This window comes from Lepisma saccharinum, chromosome 5 (genome assembly GCF_977018435.1).
Source record: "Lepisma saccharinum chromosome 5, izLepSacc3.1, whole genome shotgun sequence".
Lineage (NCBI taxonomy): Eukaryota > Metazoa > Arthropoda > Insecta > Zygentoma > Lepismatidae > Lepisma > Lepisma saccharinum.
The window spans coordinates 75,461,846-75,484,316 of NC_139233.1; the positions used below are offsets into that span (position 1 = coordinate 75,461,846).

At 37.6% G+C, this 22,471-nt stretch overlaps 1 protein-coding gene across 1 annotated transcript; it reads left to right on the forward strand.

Annotated features, from left to right (window-relative positions):
* Positions 1-256: 256 nt before the first annotated feature.
* On the forward strand, positions 257-20,545 carry LOC145987894 (cocaine esterase-like). Its single transcript, XM_083122686.1, has 11 exons — positions 257-503; positions 4,210-4,419; positions 5,633-5,777; positions 7,183-7,368; positions 8,298-8,488; positions 11,391-11,571; positions 14,734-14,820; positions 15,573-15,676; positions 16,424-16,574; positions 18,313-18,430; positions 20,203-20,545. Exons 1-11 carry the CDS (start codon positions 324-326, stop codon positions 20,360-20,362), a joined length of 1,713 nt encoding a protein of 570 aa, XP_082978812.1. The 5' UTR covers positions 257-323; the 3' UTR covers positions 20,363-20,545.
* Positions 20,546-22,471: the final 1,926 nt, after the last annotated feature.

Here is a 22,471-nt window from a genome sequence, read left to right on the forward strand (position 1 = left end):
CTTGTAAATTATTTTGTATCGCCCACGGGCACAAAAAAGGTATCATTGGCAATCCCTTAAGATAACAACAGAGGAGGCAATTAAACGCAATATTTATGAAGCAAGAGATAACGCATGATAGAAGTTCAGCGGATACACAAAGGAGAACCGCGATGTAATGCAAATCCCCGTGTGAGCTACCGGATTACTTGAATTAGCCGCCTCCAGCACCTGCGCACTGACAGACTTGCGCATGCGACTATAAAAGGGTTGGCCCAGTAAGAGACTCATCACTTCACCCACTTCTAGTGTTGCGAATCGCAGCTTAGTGCAAATCTATCACCATGAATCGCATGATTCTGCTGGCACTTCTTGTAGGCTCTGTGGTGGCCAATACACAGGTCGAAATCCCTGGCCTAGGCACGGTTATTGGTTCGACTACCACCTCCAGGAGCGGAAGGAAGATCTACCAGTTCTTGGGTATTCCCTTTGCTCACACTACAGCCGGCGAAGGAAGGTTCCAGGTAATTACAAGCATATTTCATACACGAATAACTACTCCGTACTGTGGAAATAGAAAAAGAAATAATATACAGTGCAATATTAAGTATCAATTGCTTTTATTAATCTGAAGAATAGGCATTCCTAACTTATTACCTCAATTATAAGCAAATTATGGTTGGAATAGAAGTTTAGAGAAGGGTTTTATTCAACATTCTTCTTGACTATTAAAAAATGAATGCGTTAATACTTTGGCTGTTCCCCATCTGTTATAAGCATCATAATCACAGTCATGATTTGACTAGGATTTTCATAACCTAGCATCCTTTTTTTGGTAAGGGGATGTGTCCCTAAATATATAGAAATTCATATTATAAAGAAACTAATTCAATTAAGGTGCTTTTTAAGGTCATATTTAGGCATATTTGGCCATTTCTAAGTTATAGAGAATATTTTGAAAGATTTGCGGTCATATTCAGCATGTTTTCAATTTTTCAAGGAACATACAGCCATTTTCGAAGGGGATTCGTTCTTATTCCGATGTTCACTCAAGTTGTTGAATTTTTTCAATAATACATCTCAGTTTATAAGTCCTGAAAAATGGTGGAAACCCGTCTCCTTTTCGAATGGAATGGAATGATTTCTTCCTGCTGCTATAGTTGCTTTGAAACATTCAGGAGTACCACTAGTGGACCAGACAGAAGTTCTGAATAAAACTGTGAATAACTTACATGGTGCTTGTGGTGAAGTAGGAAAACAAGTGTCAACGAAAATGAGAAAAGGTTTGGAAAAGAAACAAAGGGTATCATACATTGTGCTCTATTGCAAAAAAAAATAATTGGGAGAAAAATTTTAACTCGATATTACAGAACTTGAGACGAATGGCATTGTTTACTTTAGATATGCTCCTTTTGTGTCAACCTAAGTAGAAAGAAGCTTTTCTCAGTACAAGGCTTTGCTGGCTGACAATAGGAAATAATTTTTATTTGAAAATTTACAGAAAGTATTCATTGTACATTGCAACTCAGGGCTCATAAAGTGAACTAGAAATATAGTATGTGAAAATATCTCAGCATATGTTAAATATCGATGTTTGAAACAGTTTAGTTGTAAGGGCATATTTTTTAAAAGTTTAGGTCATAAGAGCATTTTTTGTTTTACATATTTTGGTGGTTTTTAGGTCATAAAAATTCTATCCCTGGTCATGAGTATTTCGTCCTATTTTCCCCCATAAGTAAAAACTGATGAATGTCCACTTTGGTTTATTTTTAACATACTTTCCTGGCTCTTCATTCTTTCAGCGTCGCCTATTAAGGAAGTATTATCCACTTCTTACTAAATTCATTTTTTCACGTTATTTCATGTAATTTCATCAATCATCTTATTCTCAACATATTTCTCCATATCGACATTCTTCCAGGCATTCCTCTGATGCTTTTCTGCTGAAGACTCAGGTCTGTGTTTCATTAACCTCACATACACACAGAGAAGTAAATGCATCAGCTGAAACAAAAAATGCATAAAGTTTGTAGCTCAGACCAAATGTTTAAGTGCGTCATAGAGAAAGATGCCGGAAGGTCAATCAAAAACACACGAATTGATGCATTAATGTACATCTCGATACAGAAAGAAGTACTCACTTGCATCCAATGATGTACTTTGACGTTACCTTTACAAATGATATGGAAATATGCATTAAACTGTAAACCCGAGTCTTAGTACAGGCCAAAAACCACACTTTAGTATATCAAATAGACTTGATGCATTTAGTTGTCTGTGTGCAGATAGTTTTCCTAAAGCACTTCTCACGTGTAATTATTTTATATCCATCTAATATTTAACATCTTTCTGAAAACCGACATTTGGTGGTTTTTTTTTTTTTTGGTGACTCCTGTACCTCATGTCTGCAATTCGTTCAACACTCTCTAATCCTTGTAGCCCCTTTTTGTTCGCAGCATTTTTTTACTCTCTCTGCACTCACACGTCTAGTTAGTTACACCGTGAAACACAGACTCGTTACCTCGTTGGTTTGGTGTCAAGTAGTGTATTTTGTTGTCTGCACAGCATCGTTTGTACTACGGTCTGGAGCGGTGAAATTTGTGATATTGTCACGTGGTGCGTGCTAATGAACGTTTAAAGCAGCACACAGGCATTTGTTGAACCATCTTAACTTGAACACCGCTAAAATTCATTTCCTGGCAACAGCCTGGTACCTGCACTACACCTAGTGTCAAAAAGTGCAGCGAACTAGACGATGCTAGTATGTTATTTGTGATCAACCAGCTAATAAGTTCAGTCGGATAGTTTTCAGTATTTTTAGCGGATGCTTTGCTTAGTAGAGAAAACTGCTCAATGTTACATGCCGTAGTCTACTGCACCTGCACGGAAGATATAAAAGCGTCGGATTGGAGGAGTCTTCGGAGTCAGGCTCTCCTTCTAGCGTTTCCATCAGATACCACTTTCTCCTCACACAATATCTAAGTGAAAATTGGAGTCCTTATGATTTCAGTCATCTAAACCTAATTGTCAATTTTCACTGTTTGTCCATAGATTTAGTTTTACGGCATAATATATTTTCCGTCTTTAACAGAGTGGAAATTTTCTCAAATTTAAGCCAGACAAAAAACTAGTTTGTTAACTCGAAATGAAATGAAATAAGAAACTAATACTTTAACTGAAACAATGAAGTACATGTATATACTGGGCAGCTGTCAAAGGGATCACGAAAAAAACATTGTGCATTTTCCAGTCAATGCGAACACGAGGAGATCCGAGAAGTCATCATGATCAATTACTCAGAAAGTAAGAGGAGAGGGGTCATGCAAAGAAGTACCTATTGAGTACTATCTTTATGGGATGTAAATGAACCGAGCACGATGGTTTGACTTCTTAGACCTTCGACATACCATATTTATTGCTCGAACCGGTAGTGTTCTTTTTTTACTCCCTCCCACCTCTGAATTTTCTTTCCCACGTTCTACATTTCTAAGTCCCCCGTTTTAAGAGTATGTGTACTATCAGTTCTTATTATTATTATTAATCAATAATTTTCAATACTAGAAGTTAATTTGTTGTTGATTTGCTTTATTTTACTTCGCTTTCGTGCAACTTTTGGCTAATTTGCGAAGATGGGAATGAGTGATGATATGATGAAATTGATGAATGGACACTCACAAACATCCATACCCAGGCCTGGATCTGAACCCGGGATCCCTGGCGTCGTAGCGCGATGTGCTAACCACTCCGCCACGGGAGCCGGCCAGAAGTTAATTGTAAGATGGGAAAGTGATGACTGTATTACTAGGTACATCAAAGCTTTGTGAAAAGAATGGAAATCTTGAAACTGTAAGCTATGTTTACACAAAACTGTAATTTTATAAATAAGGTTTCTAATAAACGTATCATAAATTGGGCACTTTGTTCCTATTACTACTGAAATATGACACAGTTTCAATTTACTTCTATTAAGTACGTCAGAACACACACATACATAAAAGCAACTGTAGTTTCCCTCCTTTACATTTTGTCCAATTCCTAGAAACGTACGTATTAACTGCACTCAAGCGACACTGTCTCTGGATCAACCTGATGGACCAAGAAATCAGATTGACTCAGGCAATTCATATTAGACGTAGTGTGGCACAACAAACCGTTATCTTTTCTTCGGTATGGATTCCATTAGGAGGTTTGTTTTCATATGAAACGAACTGTTCAATATTTTCGTTCCAGCCCCCAAAACCTTTGGAAAGCCTGAATGGTACGTTCGATGCCACTGAACTTGGACAACGATGCCCTGAAGTCAACCTTCCAACCGGCAACAGCGCTGAAGTACACGGCTTCCCCTACTTCAACTACGACCCTGCAGAAGCCACCAAGATATCAACAAGAGCTACAGCAGATCCTGAAGACTGCCTGAACCTCAATGTCTACACTCCAAAAGTAAGTAACATAAAATCAAAAATATTTGTTTGATGGAATATCTGTATCACAGAAACCATGAATGGCGATTGTTTCAAGATCCTTTGGATTTGATATTAACCAGAAAGTTGTCGGAAAATTGTAGTTTTGTGCACAGTGTATGTGCAGTGATACTTAAGAAATATGCAATGACGTCATTGGCAAGGTTCAATGTAGCAGATAATGGGGAACTGGCAAACTTGATTTTTCTTTTAACATACCGTACTATTGTTCAGAATGCAGTTGAATACCTTATGGTTCAGCACACACAGGAGATGTACTGCGGAGAAATTTAAGCGAAAAATGTAAGCTCGAAAGGACTCGAACCTAGGTTTCACCTGATTTTTGGTTCACAAAGACAATTCCCAATTCCAAACAAGTAAAACAACGGAAGCGAAAAGAACAGATGAAACCAGTGCTGGCTTGGTTAGAAATGTCAGGGTATTCCATAGACACGGGTTCGAATCCTGGGTGAGCTTGTATTTTTATTTAAATTTCCACATAGTGAAATTTAATACTTGCCTTTTGGAGGTATTTGCTACTTCATTATCATATCCTTTAAAAGTTGTAAACAACTGAATGAATGTGAAGTTCACACAATTGAAGGGGGTCGATGCAAGATAGTGCAAAACCACATTTATTTTTTACCATATACTTGCAATGCTTTTAAGTGAAATGGCATGCTAGAAAGATGCATACCTCATCAAGATAGATTTTTTTTCCGAAGGGGTAGACTCCAAAGTAGAAGCAGCAGAAGAAACTTCAAGTGAAAACGTAAATTTGTTTGAACTTTCAAGACCGTGCTTCTCACAAGTATGAAAATATGGTTTGGCACTATCTCGTTGCAACCTCTTAAATTACCTTAAAATGAACTAGATACCCTGGATATCGATCTAAATCCTTTCGATTCTAGTCTGTACCGTGCCTTTCTGCAAAGACTCCGAAACTAACTGAGCGTGTCAGAGTTCAACCAAGGTTCAACTATACAAGAATTGCATTCTTAATGAATACCACAATCCAGATTTTGTATTCACTTCGTGAATAAAGAGAATTTATATTCTTAGAATATTGTTAAGTATTTTCTGTAAAAACTTAAGCGTTAATGAGATAAATTGAACACGAGCAAGGATACATTCTTTCCACCCTATGGAATCATCGTTGATACTAACTTAAAATATTTGTTTTCTTCTTACAGCTGGGAAGTGGCACAAATCTGCCAGTTTTGGTTTTCTACCACGGAGGCGCTTTCATCTTTGGTTCTTCGCACGAGTACAAACCTGATTATCTTCTGGATAAGGACATAATCCTTGTTGTTCCCCAATATCGACTAGGACCTCTAGGTGAGCAAATATTTTGCCTCTCATCTTTTCAGTCCTTAACCTTGAAAGGAAAGGAAAAATGGCGTCTTGTAGCGTCAAAATAGTTAATATTTTTTGTTGGGCTGCAATCAAAGCTACTACAGAGTAATATTCTGATTATTTGTAGAAAAATCAATGATAGCTTCACAATGTAAAACATACAGAATACGTATAACACGTGTACAAACACTGAGAAGTATAGCCTACAGGTTTCTGAAGACGATGTTCTGATTTAATATAGATAAAACAGGTGTGGCGGGTTCGAATCCCGGCCTGGGCATGAGTGGCCTTTGTGAGTGTCCCTTCATCAATTTCATCACTCATTGTTATTGTTGAGATTAGCCAACAATGACAGGAAAGCAACGCTAAATAACAAAGCAGAGGCGCAACCACGATTTTTTGTCTGGGGTGGCAAGTACCAGGATAAACGTACCAATAATACAAATAATAATAATAATAATAACAACAACAACAACAACAATAATGACATTATTATTATTATTATTATTATTATTATTATTACTACTACTGCTAGTGGTAGTAGTAGTATCAAAGACGTGATTATCCTCATAAATTACGCAAAAAGGGGGTAGAAGTCGGTGTTAAAGCATTTGCTTGGAAGAAACGATTTGAAAATTTTTTCAACACTTTCAATTTCACGTTAGCTAATAATGGAAAACAAACACACAAACTGTATTTTTGAATGGCAGAAAATGAATGATAAATGCATTCCGAAGATAATTCTTTTTGTACATAACATATAGGAGCTTTCATGTACAAGATATGTTTTACACATATGCAACATGGAGCGACAGAAAATAAGAAAATAAATATGCAACATGCTAACACTAAATTGTGTATGGATTCAAAGTTTAATCAATACATTTAACACATATCATAGCGAAGTGAGCAAGAACATTTTTAGATCCAATTTTTACAACTGAAAACAATATTGATTTAATAGGACGCAAATAATTTCACGGGGCACCAAGGCATTCTCTCTTTTACAATTTTTTTCATTGAGATCACTCGACTACCATAGTGACTCCCGCCGCCCCCTTGCTCTATGCCTCTGAACTTGACGAGACCGAGAAATGCACATATTCGAGCGAAGCGAGCAAGAAAATTTTACGAAATGTATTTTTATTTGCATAAAATTTGAAATCAAGGGGGCAATTGCTCCTCTGGTCCCCCCTGCAGGTGCCATTGACCGTCATCGTTCCCCCCCTATAATTTACTTCTGTCGAAGGTTGGGGGCGGGCAGTGCTCCATGCCCCCTGTGGTTGCGCCACTGTAACAAAGTCAAATTTGTGTAGACAAAAGTGAAGTATAAGCACATTTAACAAAGTGAACAAAAATGTGTAACATCTCTGGTTCCTTCTTCTAGGTTTCATGTCTTTCGAATTGGACGAAATGGCTGGCAACTACGGACTTCTGGATCAAGCTGCTGCGCTCCAGTGGGTGAACAAGAACATCAAATATTTCGGTGGAGACCCTGGACAAGTGACGATCAGCGGGCAAAGCGCTGGCGGTGCTAGCGTCAGTCTTATGAAGTACAGTCCTTTGACAAAGGGTTAGTTGATAAAAATATCCGTGAGATACACATGATTATTTTCCCGCTAAATCTTCCATTAATGATAAACGTTTATTTGGATATGACAATCATCATATAACACCTCAAAAAAAAAAAAATGATAACGAAACTTAATAGCATCCCCGACAAATCATGGCGCAATAACTTTCTAATCGCTTTCTCTTAATATAAAAGATATATATAGTTGATATTTTACCGGCAAATATGCGGAATTGTAGAAATAGTTCATTAGATGAAAGTTTTTATTCTCTCGCTTTTCAATCTTGTGTACACTACACTGCAGAAATTATAAATACTAACAACATAGTTTCCAAATTCCTCGAACACTATAAGTGAGAATTTATGTTTTCAGTCATGTGTAATGAGACCTACATTGTGCTCCAAAGGAGTGAACAAGTTTATTTATTCTGCAGCGTATGCAGTTTGCAACAAAGAAAGATTAACTTTTACCAAAGTTTAAACTATATTATTTTACTCAGAGTTTAAACTGCTAAAATATATACAGGATGAATCAAAAGTCAGGTTACATAGGAAGTTTCTGACTATGAGTGAAGGAAGTTGCTGACAACAGACGAAAGGGTGGAGGTGATTTTCCTGAGTGGCCACAGCAGTCTCCAGTCCTGACACCAATGGATTTTATTTCCCTTTTTGGGTCATTTAAAGGCGCTTATCTACTCAGATAAGATTCAGAACATCCAGCATCAGAAGGAACGCATTGTGCAATATGCAGACATGATTATGTCGGATGTTCTGCAAAAGTTCTGTATAACTAGAAACATCGCGTGCACAAATGTATTGATGTTCAAGGTGCACACATTGAAGATTTAATTCACCCTGTATAAATGCTCTGGACACTTAAGTTATTCCCTTTTGCACACTTTAAACATGCTATTTACCTTTATTTACAGGGTTGTTCCATAAAGTAATTGCTCTCAGTGGATCAGCACTTGCACCTTGGGCGGTTGATAAAGACCCATTGGCTAACAGCCCTCGTCTAGGCAGCTACTCTGGTTGCTATCAAGCAGACATTGCAGGAAAGATTAAGTGTCTGAAGGGAAAGCCTGTTAATTCCTTCAGCAATGGATTCATGTTATCTGCGGTAAGCTACTTAAGGGTCTAGGTTTTCTCTTTGTATGTCTTTGGCAACACTTGTCCGTTCATAGTTTCATTATTCCTTGTAGATGCAACCATCAGTTAGCAGAAGTAAACTTCCGTTCAAGATGGCGTGAAATATCAACAAACACAACTGTACTGCAATTGATGTTAGTGTAAAGCATATATTTTTCCGTTATTCTATTAACTTTGAAAATCCGCCCCCTCCTTTCCCAAGCGTCCTACGCACATTTCAATTGCCACTACTTATTCATATCTATAGCAGAATGCATAAGTATTATCAAGCAAATTGTCCACCACTTTCTTGATTTTCATTGTTTTGTGCCATGAGTGCGTCTGGAATTAAAACAAAAAGGGCTGAGAGCCTCTACACCAACATACGTAAAGACCCACTTCTTAAAAACGTGTAGGATGCAAGATAAAAATTAATGAAAATAGTCATGGACAATTCGCCAAGCAATACTTGTGTATCCCACTGTACATTCACCAAGTTCATTCAGGCCTCCCCGATGGCGCAGTGATAGCGTTGTTGCCTTGTGATCAAGGGGTTCCGGGTTCGATACCCGGTGGATGCACAAGTGGTTCGGATCCCACTTGAAACTGTAGGTCCAGTCCCGATTAACCTTACTGTGCATAAAGTGGACTAAAAAACCCAGGAAATCATATACCAAGTTCATTCGTCGTGATTAAGCTAGAGAGTAGGAAAGGGAAACAAAATAAAAAAATATCGATACTTATTTCATCATACGTCACATTTTGCTCTATTCTGTATTATTCTATACCTGGCAAATCTATGTTTACCAAATATTCTTCATTTAATTATTCTGGTAAATGTTGTGCAATTTTTGATTGGTGTACATACTATCAAGAGTAGTCTATAGTTGTAATGTAGGGAACTGTTAATATTATTAATTAAAGGATTCCACCCTACATTTTCATTTAACTGCATTGGTTGAAACACAATCAGTTACACGCTTCAGATATTTCCTAAACTTGTACAATAATAATAATGTTCTCCCTGCACAGCACTTTGAATATACTTGTACTGTGCATGGTCGTATCCAAGAGAGAGGTTAAAAACTGATTCATAAACAATTATATGATCGAAAAGTAAACTATATAGTAGGGCTTAAACTCTCTCTCTCTCTCTCCATGCAATATGAGTAATAAATAGTATGAAATCAAATAAAAGTTATACTACTTTTTACATGTCATTTCTAAAGTTTAAAAATAAAAGCTTAGAGCTTTAAATTTCAAAATGATATTGGTATGGATAATACAGGGTGGTCCAAAAGTATGGAGACACCCGAATAAAAGTTGAATGACATACTGTTCCGCAAAACTAACACTGTATGTTTGTAATAAATGTATGGTAAATGTTATAGGGCATATGACGATGACGGCAACTATCTTGAAACTCGCCATCTTAAAATAAACTTTAAAATATTAAATGGGAAGGGGGGGGGGTGATATGATATATCAAATCAGGGTAGAATTTCAAGAGAAATGCAGTGATGCTAATTTGCTCCTTTTCGAGGTGTTAGAAAAAGCATTAAAATGCCTCTAACGCGTCGGTGGCGCATCGAGATCATACTGACTTCCATTTAGGGAGATAAGTTCGCATGAACACGATTTTAATCATAGGTATTCCCGAAGGTTTGAATATTGTGAATGGTTGTCTCGAACAATTATTGTGTGGCACATCCATTGGAATAAAAAAATCCTTCACAGTGACGATGCTATTTTTAATCTCTTGAGGAAGTTAATAAACATAATACGCGATGATTTTTATCTAACCCACTTTGAACAGATTACAGTCGAATGGTTAGTGCTGGCAAGTTAATGGTGTGGTGTGGGGAACGCGATTGGTTAATCCATATTTCATCGACCGAACCTTAAATGCTGAGGGTTACTTTGATTTCTTAAATGAACAGGTTTTTCATTGTTACTTACAAAAGATGGTACTTTTTACAGAGTTTTTTCCACAGGGATGAGCGCCCCAATGTTTTGGGAATGTTGTGAGACAGTTTCTGTTCAAAGTGAGTTACCAGATAAAAAGAAACCCGTATTCTGTTTATTAACTTCCTCATGAACATAAAAATTGCCTCGTCAATGCGAAGGAATTTTCATTCCAGTGGAAGCGTCACACTGTAATTGTTGGAAAGAACCATTCACAAAATTCAAACCTTCGGGAATATCCCTGATTAAAATCATGTGTAATGGCATGCGAACTTCTCTCCCTAGATGTCAGTATGATCTCTATGCGTCACTGACGCGTTAAAGGCATTTTAATGTTTTTTCCAACACCTCGAAAAGGAGCAAATTGGTACAAGAATTCATTTATAACATTTACTGGTTAAAAATACGTCGAAAGAACCTTCACCACTGCATTTCTCGTAAAATTCTAGCCTGATTTGATAGGTCATATCACCCCCTTCCCATTTAAAATTTTGAAGTTTAATTCAAGATGGCGGGTTCAAAATGGTGGCCGTCATCGTCATAGCCCCTATAACCCCAGCCCAATTACAAATTTACAGTGTTAGTTTTGCGGAACATCATGTAATTCAACTTTCATTCGGGTGTCTCCATACGTTTGGACCACCCTGTATAATTCATGACATGAACCCAATATGTGCATTTAAATTTTTCAGGAATATATTTTGTTGTTTAATTGTAACCGGCTTAATAATAATAATTTACTATTATTGGCCTGATTAATATGCATATTGAACTTGTACTTGACTCGATACTTGGAAACTTCTGAAATTCTGCCCCATCGTTACCTTTACTGGATCAGTCAGAAATGAACAGTTTCGAGTCAAGTTGACGACAAATATAAAAATGTGTTCGAAATTTAAAGAGAATTTATCAGCAAGTTCTCTTTACAGGCATACGGGATGAAGCAAGGCCAACTTGGTTTGTCCGGAGCATTACCCACCGTGCAGCAACTGGGACCTACCATCTACCTCAACGAGGTGCCAAATGATGTACTGGAGAGCGGAGGGGAATACACCAGTGTGCCAACTTTAACAGGAGTGGTTCAGCACGAAGGATTGTTTATTGCGAGATGTAAGCGAGCTGTTAGGTTTTTTCTACTTTCGCCTTTGCACACTTGCTATTGTTTCCAAGACGATTGATGGAATTTTCTCATGATTTTATTTTGAACGAATATAAATTGAAGACTAATATTGGTAAACGATGTAAGTGCCAAAATAATTCAAACACCGTTTTCCACGTTAAACTGTGAAATGTGCCACGCTTTATAATGTGGTAAACGTGAAAAGTGTCTGGTAGCCCTCTTAGTAGTCCAAAGGGTGTGTAACGAGGTCACTAGTGTGAACGTTCTTACGGCCTGATGTGCTGAACGATGCGATTTCCCAACACTTTCGCTTTTGGCACTTACAACGTTTACCGCTTTTAGTCCTCAACTTATGCATCATGTACTAACTTCAAGTGAAGCTTTGATAGTTAAGTGAAGTTAGTGAATGATACGTGTATATTAATCTAATCAGTGCTCGAAGTGGGGAATGCCATCCCTCCCAGTTACGAAAATTTGTGTGAAGCATCGTTCCTGCTAGGGTAATTTGCGTAAGCCTCCTCCATTAGCTGCATTGTCTTCCTGTTGATTCATGCAAGCACCACCCTCCTATGTTTAAACTCGCCCCAACTAGGACTTTCCACTTCAAGCACTGAGTTCATAAGTACTGAAATATTACCAACTACGCCACACATGCATATAAATGTGTGTGTGTGTGTGTATGTGTGTGTGCAGTGCCGGATCTACAAATCTTACCTCCCCCGCAAAATATTACCAAAAGCCCCATCTACCTTCCTACCTTTACACACACATACATACATATTATATATACAGGGTGACTGGTAATTAGATGTATTCCCTGAAAGGGGTTAAAGTAGCGACAATTTGCAATAAATTTGACCAAATGATACCCCGTCCGAAAATTAGTAGTTTTCGAGATAATCGAATTTCTATTGTTTTTTTTTTAAAAAAATACAATTTTCCACATAAAAACATGAATTGAGAAAAAACTGCTCATTGTATGGAACTTATTTCAGCGTTTTCTGATAGCTAACAAATAAGTGGTTCGTTGAAAAAAAAAGTTTTTCCCAAATAACAATCACATGTAAGTAACGGGTGGATCTAAACTTACAAGTGATGATAAAAAAATGCACTCTTAGTTTACTTGGCAACGTATTAATAACAAAAATGGTATGACACGAAGCGTACAAATTACTTAAATTACTTCCTTGTGTCATCTGCTATCCATCAAGATACAAATGTTCCTAACATTCATATTTGTGTACAAGAAAAAATACTTCATTCATCTTCATGTGAATGGAATCAATGAACAATACAATTAAAGAACATTACACGTCTTGCTCAAAGTGGGAACCTCCGTTACGAATGCAGGCACGCAGGTTTTTACGGACATTTGGTCTCTTAACTCGTGATGTGATTGTGTCCTTGATGTGTTGACCAGCTGTTAAAATCCTTTCCCTGAGCTCTTCTTGCGAGTTTACCGGTGTCTTGTAAACTAAGTCTTTCACGTGGCTCCAAATGTAAAAGTCGCAAGGCGTGTGGTGTGTTTCAAATGGACGCCCGCCATATTGGTGGACACCATATTGAATTCAACTCAAAATTTTGAAATGGGAAGGTGGTGATGTGATAGCTATATATATGACACTGTTTTCTCACACCTGAAAAATTATACATTTGTTACAATCATGCAGTCGTAACTTTTTCCTGATTAAAGATAGGTTGAAAAAACCTTCACCACTGTATTTCTTGTAAAACACTAGCCTGATTTAATTCTAGTCTGACTGCCACACGGGTAACCCGGGGTGGGTGATCTAAGGTCGGACTTTTTCCGGCTTCGTCCCCGCATAAAGCGGCTCTAGGGCCCACCCAGCCTCAAATCAAATGGTACCGGGGGTGGAGGGACGTAGCCGAAGTGTGGTGCTGAGCACATCACCTCCAAGATGGCTGACATCGGAAATATGTGGGGCCCACATATCCTAAATGTGCCTTCATAGCACGGTGCTACATGCACAGGGAACTTACCTTTACCTGTATATATTGTATTCGTTTCTGTACCCCTGAGTAACTACGTTTATTTTTTTCATACGCATATACGAACCCTCTACTATGCCAATGGCTGAGGGCCCCCTAAAGGGTTTCTTGTCTCTGGCCCCCCCGCACTGCTAGTTTTTGCGGCTTGTAGATCCGGCACTTTGTGTGTGATTTGAGATGTTAGGGTGAGGATGCATGTAGATTTCCCCATTTTGACTACTTTAAATCAGCTGAACTGAAAACAGATTATTAAACATCAAACACAACAGTGAGAGCTAGCGTACTTTACTAGATAAGTAATCTTATAAAAATTGACATGGAATTTCTTCCCATCGTTCATACATATATCCACATGTAGTAATAATTCCTATTTATTTCAAATCATAAATAATTACCAAACGTGTTGCGTGTTCAGTACAAATATAAGGATACCCTTAAAGATTCAAATAAATTTCCTTATATGATAAAATCGCAAACAATGTATGTTCTTCAGCAGTTATTCTAAACTTAACTTGACTCTTACAGAAACCGTTGCAATGCGAACGAAGTGAGAAAGGAGATATTTTAAAATCTATATCTCTGCAATAGTGCCAGTACGTGACAGCACATCATGCCATTTATTCTTTTCACTCGGCATCCTATTTGCTGAAGTGCTCAGGGCTCTTCCCACTTTGTAGGTAAAGATGTCACATAACCTTTCTGTTATTTCAACTTAACGTAGTGGAGTCAGGTGTATTTTATCTGCTTTACAACACTGGTCATGTACTATGAAGAAAAATGTTTTAAACTATAACTTCAGATTAACTCAACCTCAAGTTGTTGCTATTAGGCAGCTTTGTAACAGAACTTGCATGCCACATATTTTCAACGACGTTTCTTTTAACTTTCTAAGAACTGATACATGCATGACACCGCTGCCTGACGAGTTGATAAGCATAAGGTAAATGATTGCTTATAGACAGAAAGTCGCAATTAATTTTAATTCTGATTGTTTGGTTTGATTCATTTTACTTCGCTTCTCGGCAAGTTTGGTTCCTTCTGAAAAGGTCGGCTCTTACAGCCCGAAATTTGTTATTATTATAGTTGTATTAATTTTATTTAGTAATTCGCACGGTCTTGTTATTCTTCTCCTATTTCCCCAGTGATCAACTCTCTGTATCTGCCTGGCAAGAAGACCGATGAATATTTCATTGAACATGGCTTCCTGGATGTACTGCTCAAGCTGTTCGGTAAGTAATGTTGCATTCTGATATCGCGAATTGTTTAGAAGTAAATAAGCTTTTCTGTGTTACTAGCAAAAATATATATTTTTATAAAATATTTATTTAAAGTATTTCGGAATAAGCAAATATGTTGTTTTGGATTCAGGTTTTGTCAATGTATTTTGGAATATACATTGTGTACATGAAGATTGTTTATTATTTTATAAAAATAGTTTTTTCCTCGTTCTATATAAAATGCCATCAGATCATAAGCAACACACCTGTAAAAATTATTTTCTGTTGTTCAAAAATAGTATTAAATTCAAAGAAAATGTAGGCGGAATAGAACTTCAGAACGTTTTCAAACTTCGTTATATTTTAGATGTTATGATAAAAAGGTAAAGTAAAGTGTTCCCCTGTGCTTAGCAGCACGCCATGAAGGCGTATAGGGGTTGTGGGGATAACGCCCCACACTTTCTTAATCCGGTCGTGAGTGGGGGTGATGTGATCAGCATCACGCCCCTGACCGCCTTTACCCCCCAGGGTTTCCCCCAGGTACCCATGTTATTCGACGCGGGGCCGCTTCCAACGTTAGAAAAGTTCCCGCTTTTGAACCGGCCGGGGATCAAACTCGGGACCTCTAGCATGGTAGTCAGACGCCTTACCGACTGAGCCACACTGGCCTAGATGTTATGAAGTAATTTATGAGGTCTCTGTAGCTCCTGAGCTGGATTGTTATGTTATGATGTTATGAAGTGATTTATATTCTTTGTTCCTAGACGCAAATGATGACTACCATGTCATTGTGCATGCACTGCAGCAGAAGTACTTCATAAGAGAAGAACTTGGAAATTTGACCGCTATGTGGCCTGGAATCATTGACGTAAGTAAATCTGTTCTTGACATAAACGTTAAGGTTACTTTAAATGTGCAACATACACTGAACGTTTTACATTAAATTTGACAATATCTGCATTTTTAGTTGTGAACTGTACAGAATTTTAGAAGCATTGACACCAAATCTAACTATTCTATGCAGATGAAGTAATGATGATGAAGTACATTTTTTATTTTTACATCTGCTTTCAGTGACATAAAAAAATCATAGAATATTCATTTTATAAGTACAAAATGAAAGATTTATGTGAAATGCATGATGTTTTTTAACGTTAAAAATCTTTCACATCTCAAGAAATTTCTACTAGTGATGTTGATATTCTATCGATATCTGTATATGCATAATTAGTGAAAATTGCCAAATTTACAGATCCGGTATTTCTATTAATAGCTTGCAAGTTAGTGCAAAATGTTGCTATTTCGTTACGATTTTTAATAATATAAAGGTATAATCCATATGCTCTAGTTTTGTGAAAAGAATGTCTATATATGCAATTTCTTTTCGAAAGAAGAAAGAACATTTACAATTTCATATCAGATCGGTAGTCATTATAGGTAAATTTTATATCAATATTTTATCGATATTGGCAAAAAAATTCACACCGGCGCATTTCTAATTCCTACAAATTTTTCCAAGGAAGAGGAAGTCTTGTAGCGGATGTTGGAATTCTCTGTCCTGCAAGTTGTATGGTTCTACATATTTAAGTACTGTAAAGTTAATTTCATTTCACAGTTCTGCGGCAACATGTTCATCAAGGGACCAGTCTACAAAGAAGCCAAGTACAACTCCGAGAAGAGTGAAACCTATCTGTACTCCTTCAACTACCACGGCAGTCGCTCGAAGCTCTCTGTCGCTCCTGAGCTGGATTTCCCACTAACTGGAGGTAAGACTTTTAGGACAGAAACTCATGTTGCATTTTATTCTAGATATAGCATTGAAAGCAAAACCATTCGACTCTGCTAAGTTTGGCCTGATTCTCAAGTCGAGTCGACGGTACTTTCTGTCGTTACCCGAAAATTCCTCAAGAGGAACAGATATTATATGTACTTACGCATATAAAATACTGTTTATGTGAATCTTGCCCACTTAATTTATTTTAAGTTGTCACTACTTATCAAAACTTAAACTAGGGTATCATATTCTGGCTACTTGAAACATCTGGTCATAGCGAATATAAATGTAAATGTCACAGTAAATGTCCCCCTACGTAACTCACAATAATTACTATTATTTAAATAATAAGTTTCATGGATTTAGTGTTGATATTTTTAGCAATACTTGCAAACATTTGATTAACACAGAATTTTCATTCCACGGTACATTGTAAAAGCAAGTGTGTTTAAATAATATCACACATAATACGCTACGCAGGATTTCTTTCGGATGGGGTTGAAATTGTTAAAGTGGATATTACATAGCTCCTTTCTAGGGGGAGAGGGGCAGGACTCACAATAAAATATGTTGTAATTATCATTTTTGGCCTTCGTTTTATAAGTTGATCAAAGACAAAAATGGTAATTGCGGGGAATTTTAAGGAACTGTTCGCATTTACCAGTTTTTTTTTCGAATTCTTAAGTGCTTTCATTGGAAAATTTTGATTTTCTCAAAATTTCGAAGGCGGCTGTCGCTCCATCAGTCCCCCCTGCGTACGACAGTGCCACGGACTCCAGTAAACGAAAATCGTAAATTTACAAAGACAAACAAAAACCTCATTATCATACTTTTTTAAAAATATGTTTCCTTTCATTCATGACTAGACCAAGGATATCTCTTTGTCGCAACAATTGATTGTTGCTTGAGCGCTTGGCGTGGAATTAATTACAAGTTAATTTTATAATTGTGATAGTGATAGTGATTCTAAGGATACATTTGTACTCCCTCTTTCCTCCAAGCCAAAAGTCATTCCACATCCTCATGATGGGATGGAATGGCAATAAAAACTGAACAACTTTCAAAAGCTCTGAACGACACAAAATATTTTTGGATTAAAAAAAATAATTAAAAATCAGCTTTGCCAGAAATGTTTGGTAACAAGGAGAGCGTGTGTCCAGTAATATTTAATATCTCGGTCCGTCTGAAATAGAAGACAAAAAATTGACACCAACAGTCAGCATTATCGTGACCTATTGAAAAGTACAAGAAATACAGTATAGTGTTGAAGTGTCGATAAGATCTTGTATTAGGAAAGCAGGAGTTATGTGGATTTGTCTATTTAGGAAATTATACGAATGTTAGAAAGATATAATCTGGTGCAATGAAATCGGATTAAAATTGGTAATTAATTATGATATAAATTATCCTCATAAGCAGCTCGTCAAAGAGTAGCTATATGTCAATGTACTGATTACTATCGATGGAGCATATCGCGCTTACTTAGCTGCAAATTCTTTCATATTACTTTGGTTACTTTAAAACTTGTGCTAACTTTAACGTCAGAGTCTGCCAGACAGTTCTATTAATGAATACAATGATTAAGAAACGAACGTCTTACGGAGTGTGACGAAACGGCCAGTGAAGAAATGAAGGCACACATAAACAGGGATACAAAATGCAAATTTCTTTAGAATGAGTGTCTGCTCGACACACTAGCCAACTGAAGCATTTGCTCCGGTCTTTTGCAGGCGTCGACCACGCTGGAGAACTGAAGTTTCTTTTCCCCGCTAAAGTCGGAATAAACGCAGCTGAGGAGGTCGTTTCCAAGAAAATGGTGGATCTGTGGACAAGTTTCGTCATCAACGGGTGAGTATCTTCCCAATGAAATTTTCTTCCGGTTCATCTTATCAAATGAATGTAGTTGTTACAACTTGAACCTCGTTGGAGAAGTTGTGAAACTTCTAACTATAAATCCCCAGCAATTTCTCAAGAGACAATGTGCGAGGTACTACAGACAGATGTGTTACTTAGATACACTTAATTTCACTTTCTCATTTCACATGCACGTCACTAATTAAATAGTAGGATTGCTACATTTTGTATAATGGTGCCATAAAAAGCGTTCATTATGCTATATTACAAGAAACTTGAATTCAGAAGTTTGTCAAGTTAAATTAAAAAGGATGTAACGAGCCTTCGTGGTGTAGTGATTATCGTAACTACATTTCGGGGAGACAGACTGGATTTCAAGACCTGGTAAGGGATGGCTGTTTCCTTTTGCCTGCGATTTCATTCATATTCTTAATTGTGATTGATCAAAAAGTAGAAAAATAAAATTCGAAGTGAAATTACAAAGACGAATACAGAAACGGCACATCTTTTACCTTACGTATATTCAAGCGTCTGTCCGGTTTATTTTCTGTGTTCCGAAAATACTATATTTGCATTTTTGTTATTTAGCGTCACTTTTCTACTTTTGGCTATGACGATGAGTTTGATTGACCGACTGATTGATTTTATTTATTTTACTTCTCTTTCTGCCGCTTTAGGTTAATTGCGAGGATGAGGATGGAATTGACGAAGGGACACTCACAACGATCAGCTATGTTCAGGCCGGAATGCGAAATCGGTATTCCTTACATAGTAGGGCGTTATGATAACCACTCCGACACGGAGGTCGGTTGCTAAGTCGACGAGGAAGAGTGATGATTAGATGAAATGATTAAAAGGACACTCGCAAAAAAAACTTCCATACCAGACCGGGACTCGAACCCGGGAACTTCAGTCCGAGATCGAAAGTCGACCGTTTAACTTGCTCGGCCACCAAGGCAACTCTAAAACGTTAACCAAACTAAACGTAGATTTGCAGCTCAAAATTGCCAGTTTTTACTCGTACCAATATTTTATTAGTTATTGCATGTTGGAACCTATTTAACTTCGCGGGAGAGTAAGGGAGATTTCCCACCGAAATGAAGTGAAGCGAAGCGAAGTGCGAGCTTTGAACCTAGGAGTTCTGGTTCTTTATAAAGTGTTTTTCTCGAGTAGAGCAACAACAACCTGTAAAGACCTTTATCCTTACGACCTGCAACCAGTAGGTCAGCTGAACACGAAATAAATGCCGACCTACAACTTAAGGCTAGCCGAACACGAAATAAATGCCAACCTACAACCTGTAGGTCAGCTGAGCACGAAATAAATGCCGATATGCAACCTGGAGGTCAGCGGTAAGCGAAATAAATGCCGACCCGCAACCTGTATATCAGCTGAACACGAAATAAATGCCGACCTACAACTTTAGGCTAGCCGAACACGGAATAAATGCCCACCTACAACCTGTAGGTCAGCTGAACACGAAATAAATGCCGATCTGCAACCTGTAGGTCAGCGAAAAACGAAATAAATGCCGACCTGCAACCTGTAGGTCAGCGGAAAACGAAATAAATGCCGACCCCTGTAAATATCAGCTGAACATGTAGCTTCGATCATGCCTTAGCGAGATCGTAACGATGATGTAGGCCTTCTTGCTAGTGAACTTACTACCCTCGAGTAATCAATATGTCCAGGACAATGAGAAGTTCATGTAGATAAGAGAAGAGTATTATCAAAGAAAATGCTTATTCATTATTCTTCTTCAACAGAAAACCCTCCGTCCAAGGAGTTCCTGATTGGCCACTATACTCAGTCACGGATGACGTCTACATGAAGATCAGTGACAATGGCTTTAGCATTGAGCACGACTTCTCCAACGAGTATTCTCTTTCTGTCAAGGAGTTCCGAGAAGAGAATCGATCCCAGTAAGAACTTGGGAAGAAGAACTGACACCGTCTGCACTTTCTAGGACGACGTTGCATTCTGTCTAACATTATGTAGTTTCGAATTGCCTATTGAAATGTAAATGATTTCTTAAATGTTAATTGTGATCAAGCTTGAAACAAAGAAAAGTGTAGATTGGAAAAACCGAATAAAATTTCATGAAGTATACTTTTGCTTTACACTCTTAAGTTAAATTACTTCCTGTACACCTTGGGATGAAATTATGTCATACGAGTATTGTTGGGCTTGATATCACGTGCACACAGTATAGTAAATGCATAAGCTGAAACAAAAAAAAAACGGTTGTCGCGAACGATTTACAGTGTGACGCTTCCATTGAATTAAAAGTCCTTCACAGTGACAAGGCTAATGTTTATGTTCATAAGGAAGTTCATAAACAGAATATGTGATCCTTGTCATCTGATAACTAACTTTGGACAAAGTCTGCTTCACAACGTTCTCATAAGTGTTCTGGTGTTCCTCCCTATTGAAAAAAACTCTGTAAAAAGTACGTTCTTCCATAAGCGAGGATGAAAAAACCTGTTTTTTTTTTTTTAACAAATCCAAGTAGCCCTAAGCATTTAAGGTTCCGTTGATGGAAAATTGACTAACCAATCGTGTTCCACACAGCACGCTACACCATTAACTTACCAGCACTAACCATTCAGCTTTGATCTGTCGAAAATGGGTTATCAGATAAAAAGCATCGAATATTCTGTTTATGAACTTCCTTATGAAAATAAACATTAGCCTTTACACTGTTAAGGACTTTTCATTTAATGGAAGCGTCACACTGGTAATTGTTCGCGACAACCATTTATAATGCGCAGCTCTTCATGGATGTATCCGATTAAAATCTTGTGCAATTGCATGCGAACTTCTCTCCCTAGACGTCACTTTGATCTCAATGCGTTACCGATGCGCTAAACAAATTTTAAGGCATTTTTCTAACACCTCGAAAAGGAGCCAATTGGTACAAGAATTCAGTCATACCTTTTTACTGGTTAAAGATACATAAAAAAGAACCTCACCATTGCATTTCTCGTGAAATTCTAGCCTGATTTGATATATTATATCACCCATTTCCCATTTAAAATTCTGAAGTTGAATTCAAGATGGCGGACATCAAGATGGCCACCGACCGTGCAGGTGGCTTCAATGTGGCCAGGCAACGATTGGTCATCACCATTCCCACATTGCACGCTGCAGTGGCCTTGTACCGAGGGTGTTAAGTGACTTTTGAGCCACCCTGTATGCCAAGGGCTTATATATAGGTCACGTAAGGGAGGGGGAATCAACTTTTAGTATGAACAGAGTATCAAAATTCAATCTGCCACCACACGAAAGGCCACAATTTTATTAAATTAGGTCTATCTACGAACTTCTACCTTCCTTACATAAAATGAACAGAAAAGCACTTTAAAAAAGCTTTTTTCACCTCCACTTTCAATGCGAATAACAATTCTGGAATTAGTATTTTTCTCCTTGCTACAAAATTAAAAATGACATCATCGGCGTTGATTTTAATATTCCTACGCGTAGTCACCGACATTAAAAATGGGACACCTAGTACTGAAATACTCGCTTGCCTGCAAGGCGTTGTGTGTGTTGCCTAAGCCTACGGGGCTGGTAGAAGTTGTCATTGAAAATTTGCTATTAAAATCCACTTATTGCCCTAGAGTTAGGCAACACACACAACGCCTTGCAGGGAATCGACTATTTCAGGATCTTGATCTCTCATTTGTATTGCCGCTGACTGTACAATTAACAGAGCATCTCCAATTGAATTTCGAAACTATGATTAAATACTTAAATTTAATATTCTCTCGTGTATAGCAGTTGAAACTCACAATGTAGTCAAGATTACAAACAATTTGTGTATATTTGGATACTACAGCTCGTCACTAATTTCTATTGGCTCTAATGCAGTCCCTGAACATGCAGTTTGCCACTTTTTTCCACGTCTGTAATTCAGATTTTAAAATGTAAAAGTAAACCAGGCCATCAAATATTTTTAACCACTGTTTCAATGAACGAGAGAGAGCCATTTTACATTATTTGGAAGAAGTTGTTGCAGTTTTGCAATGTGTTAAT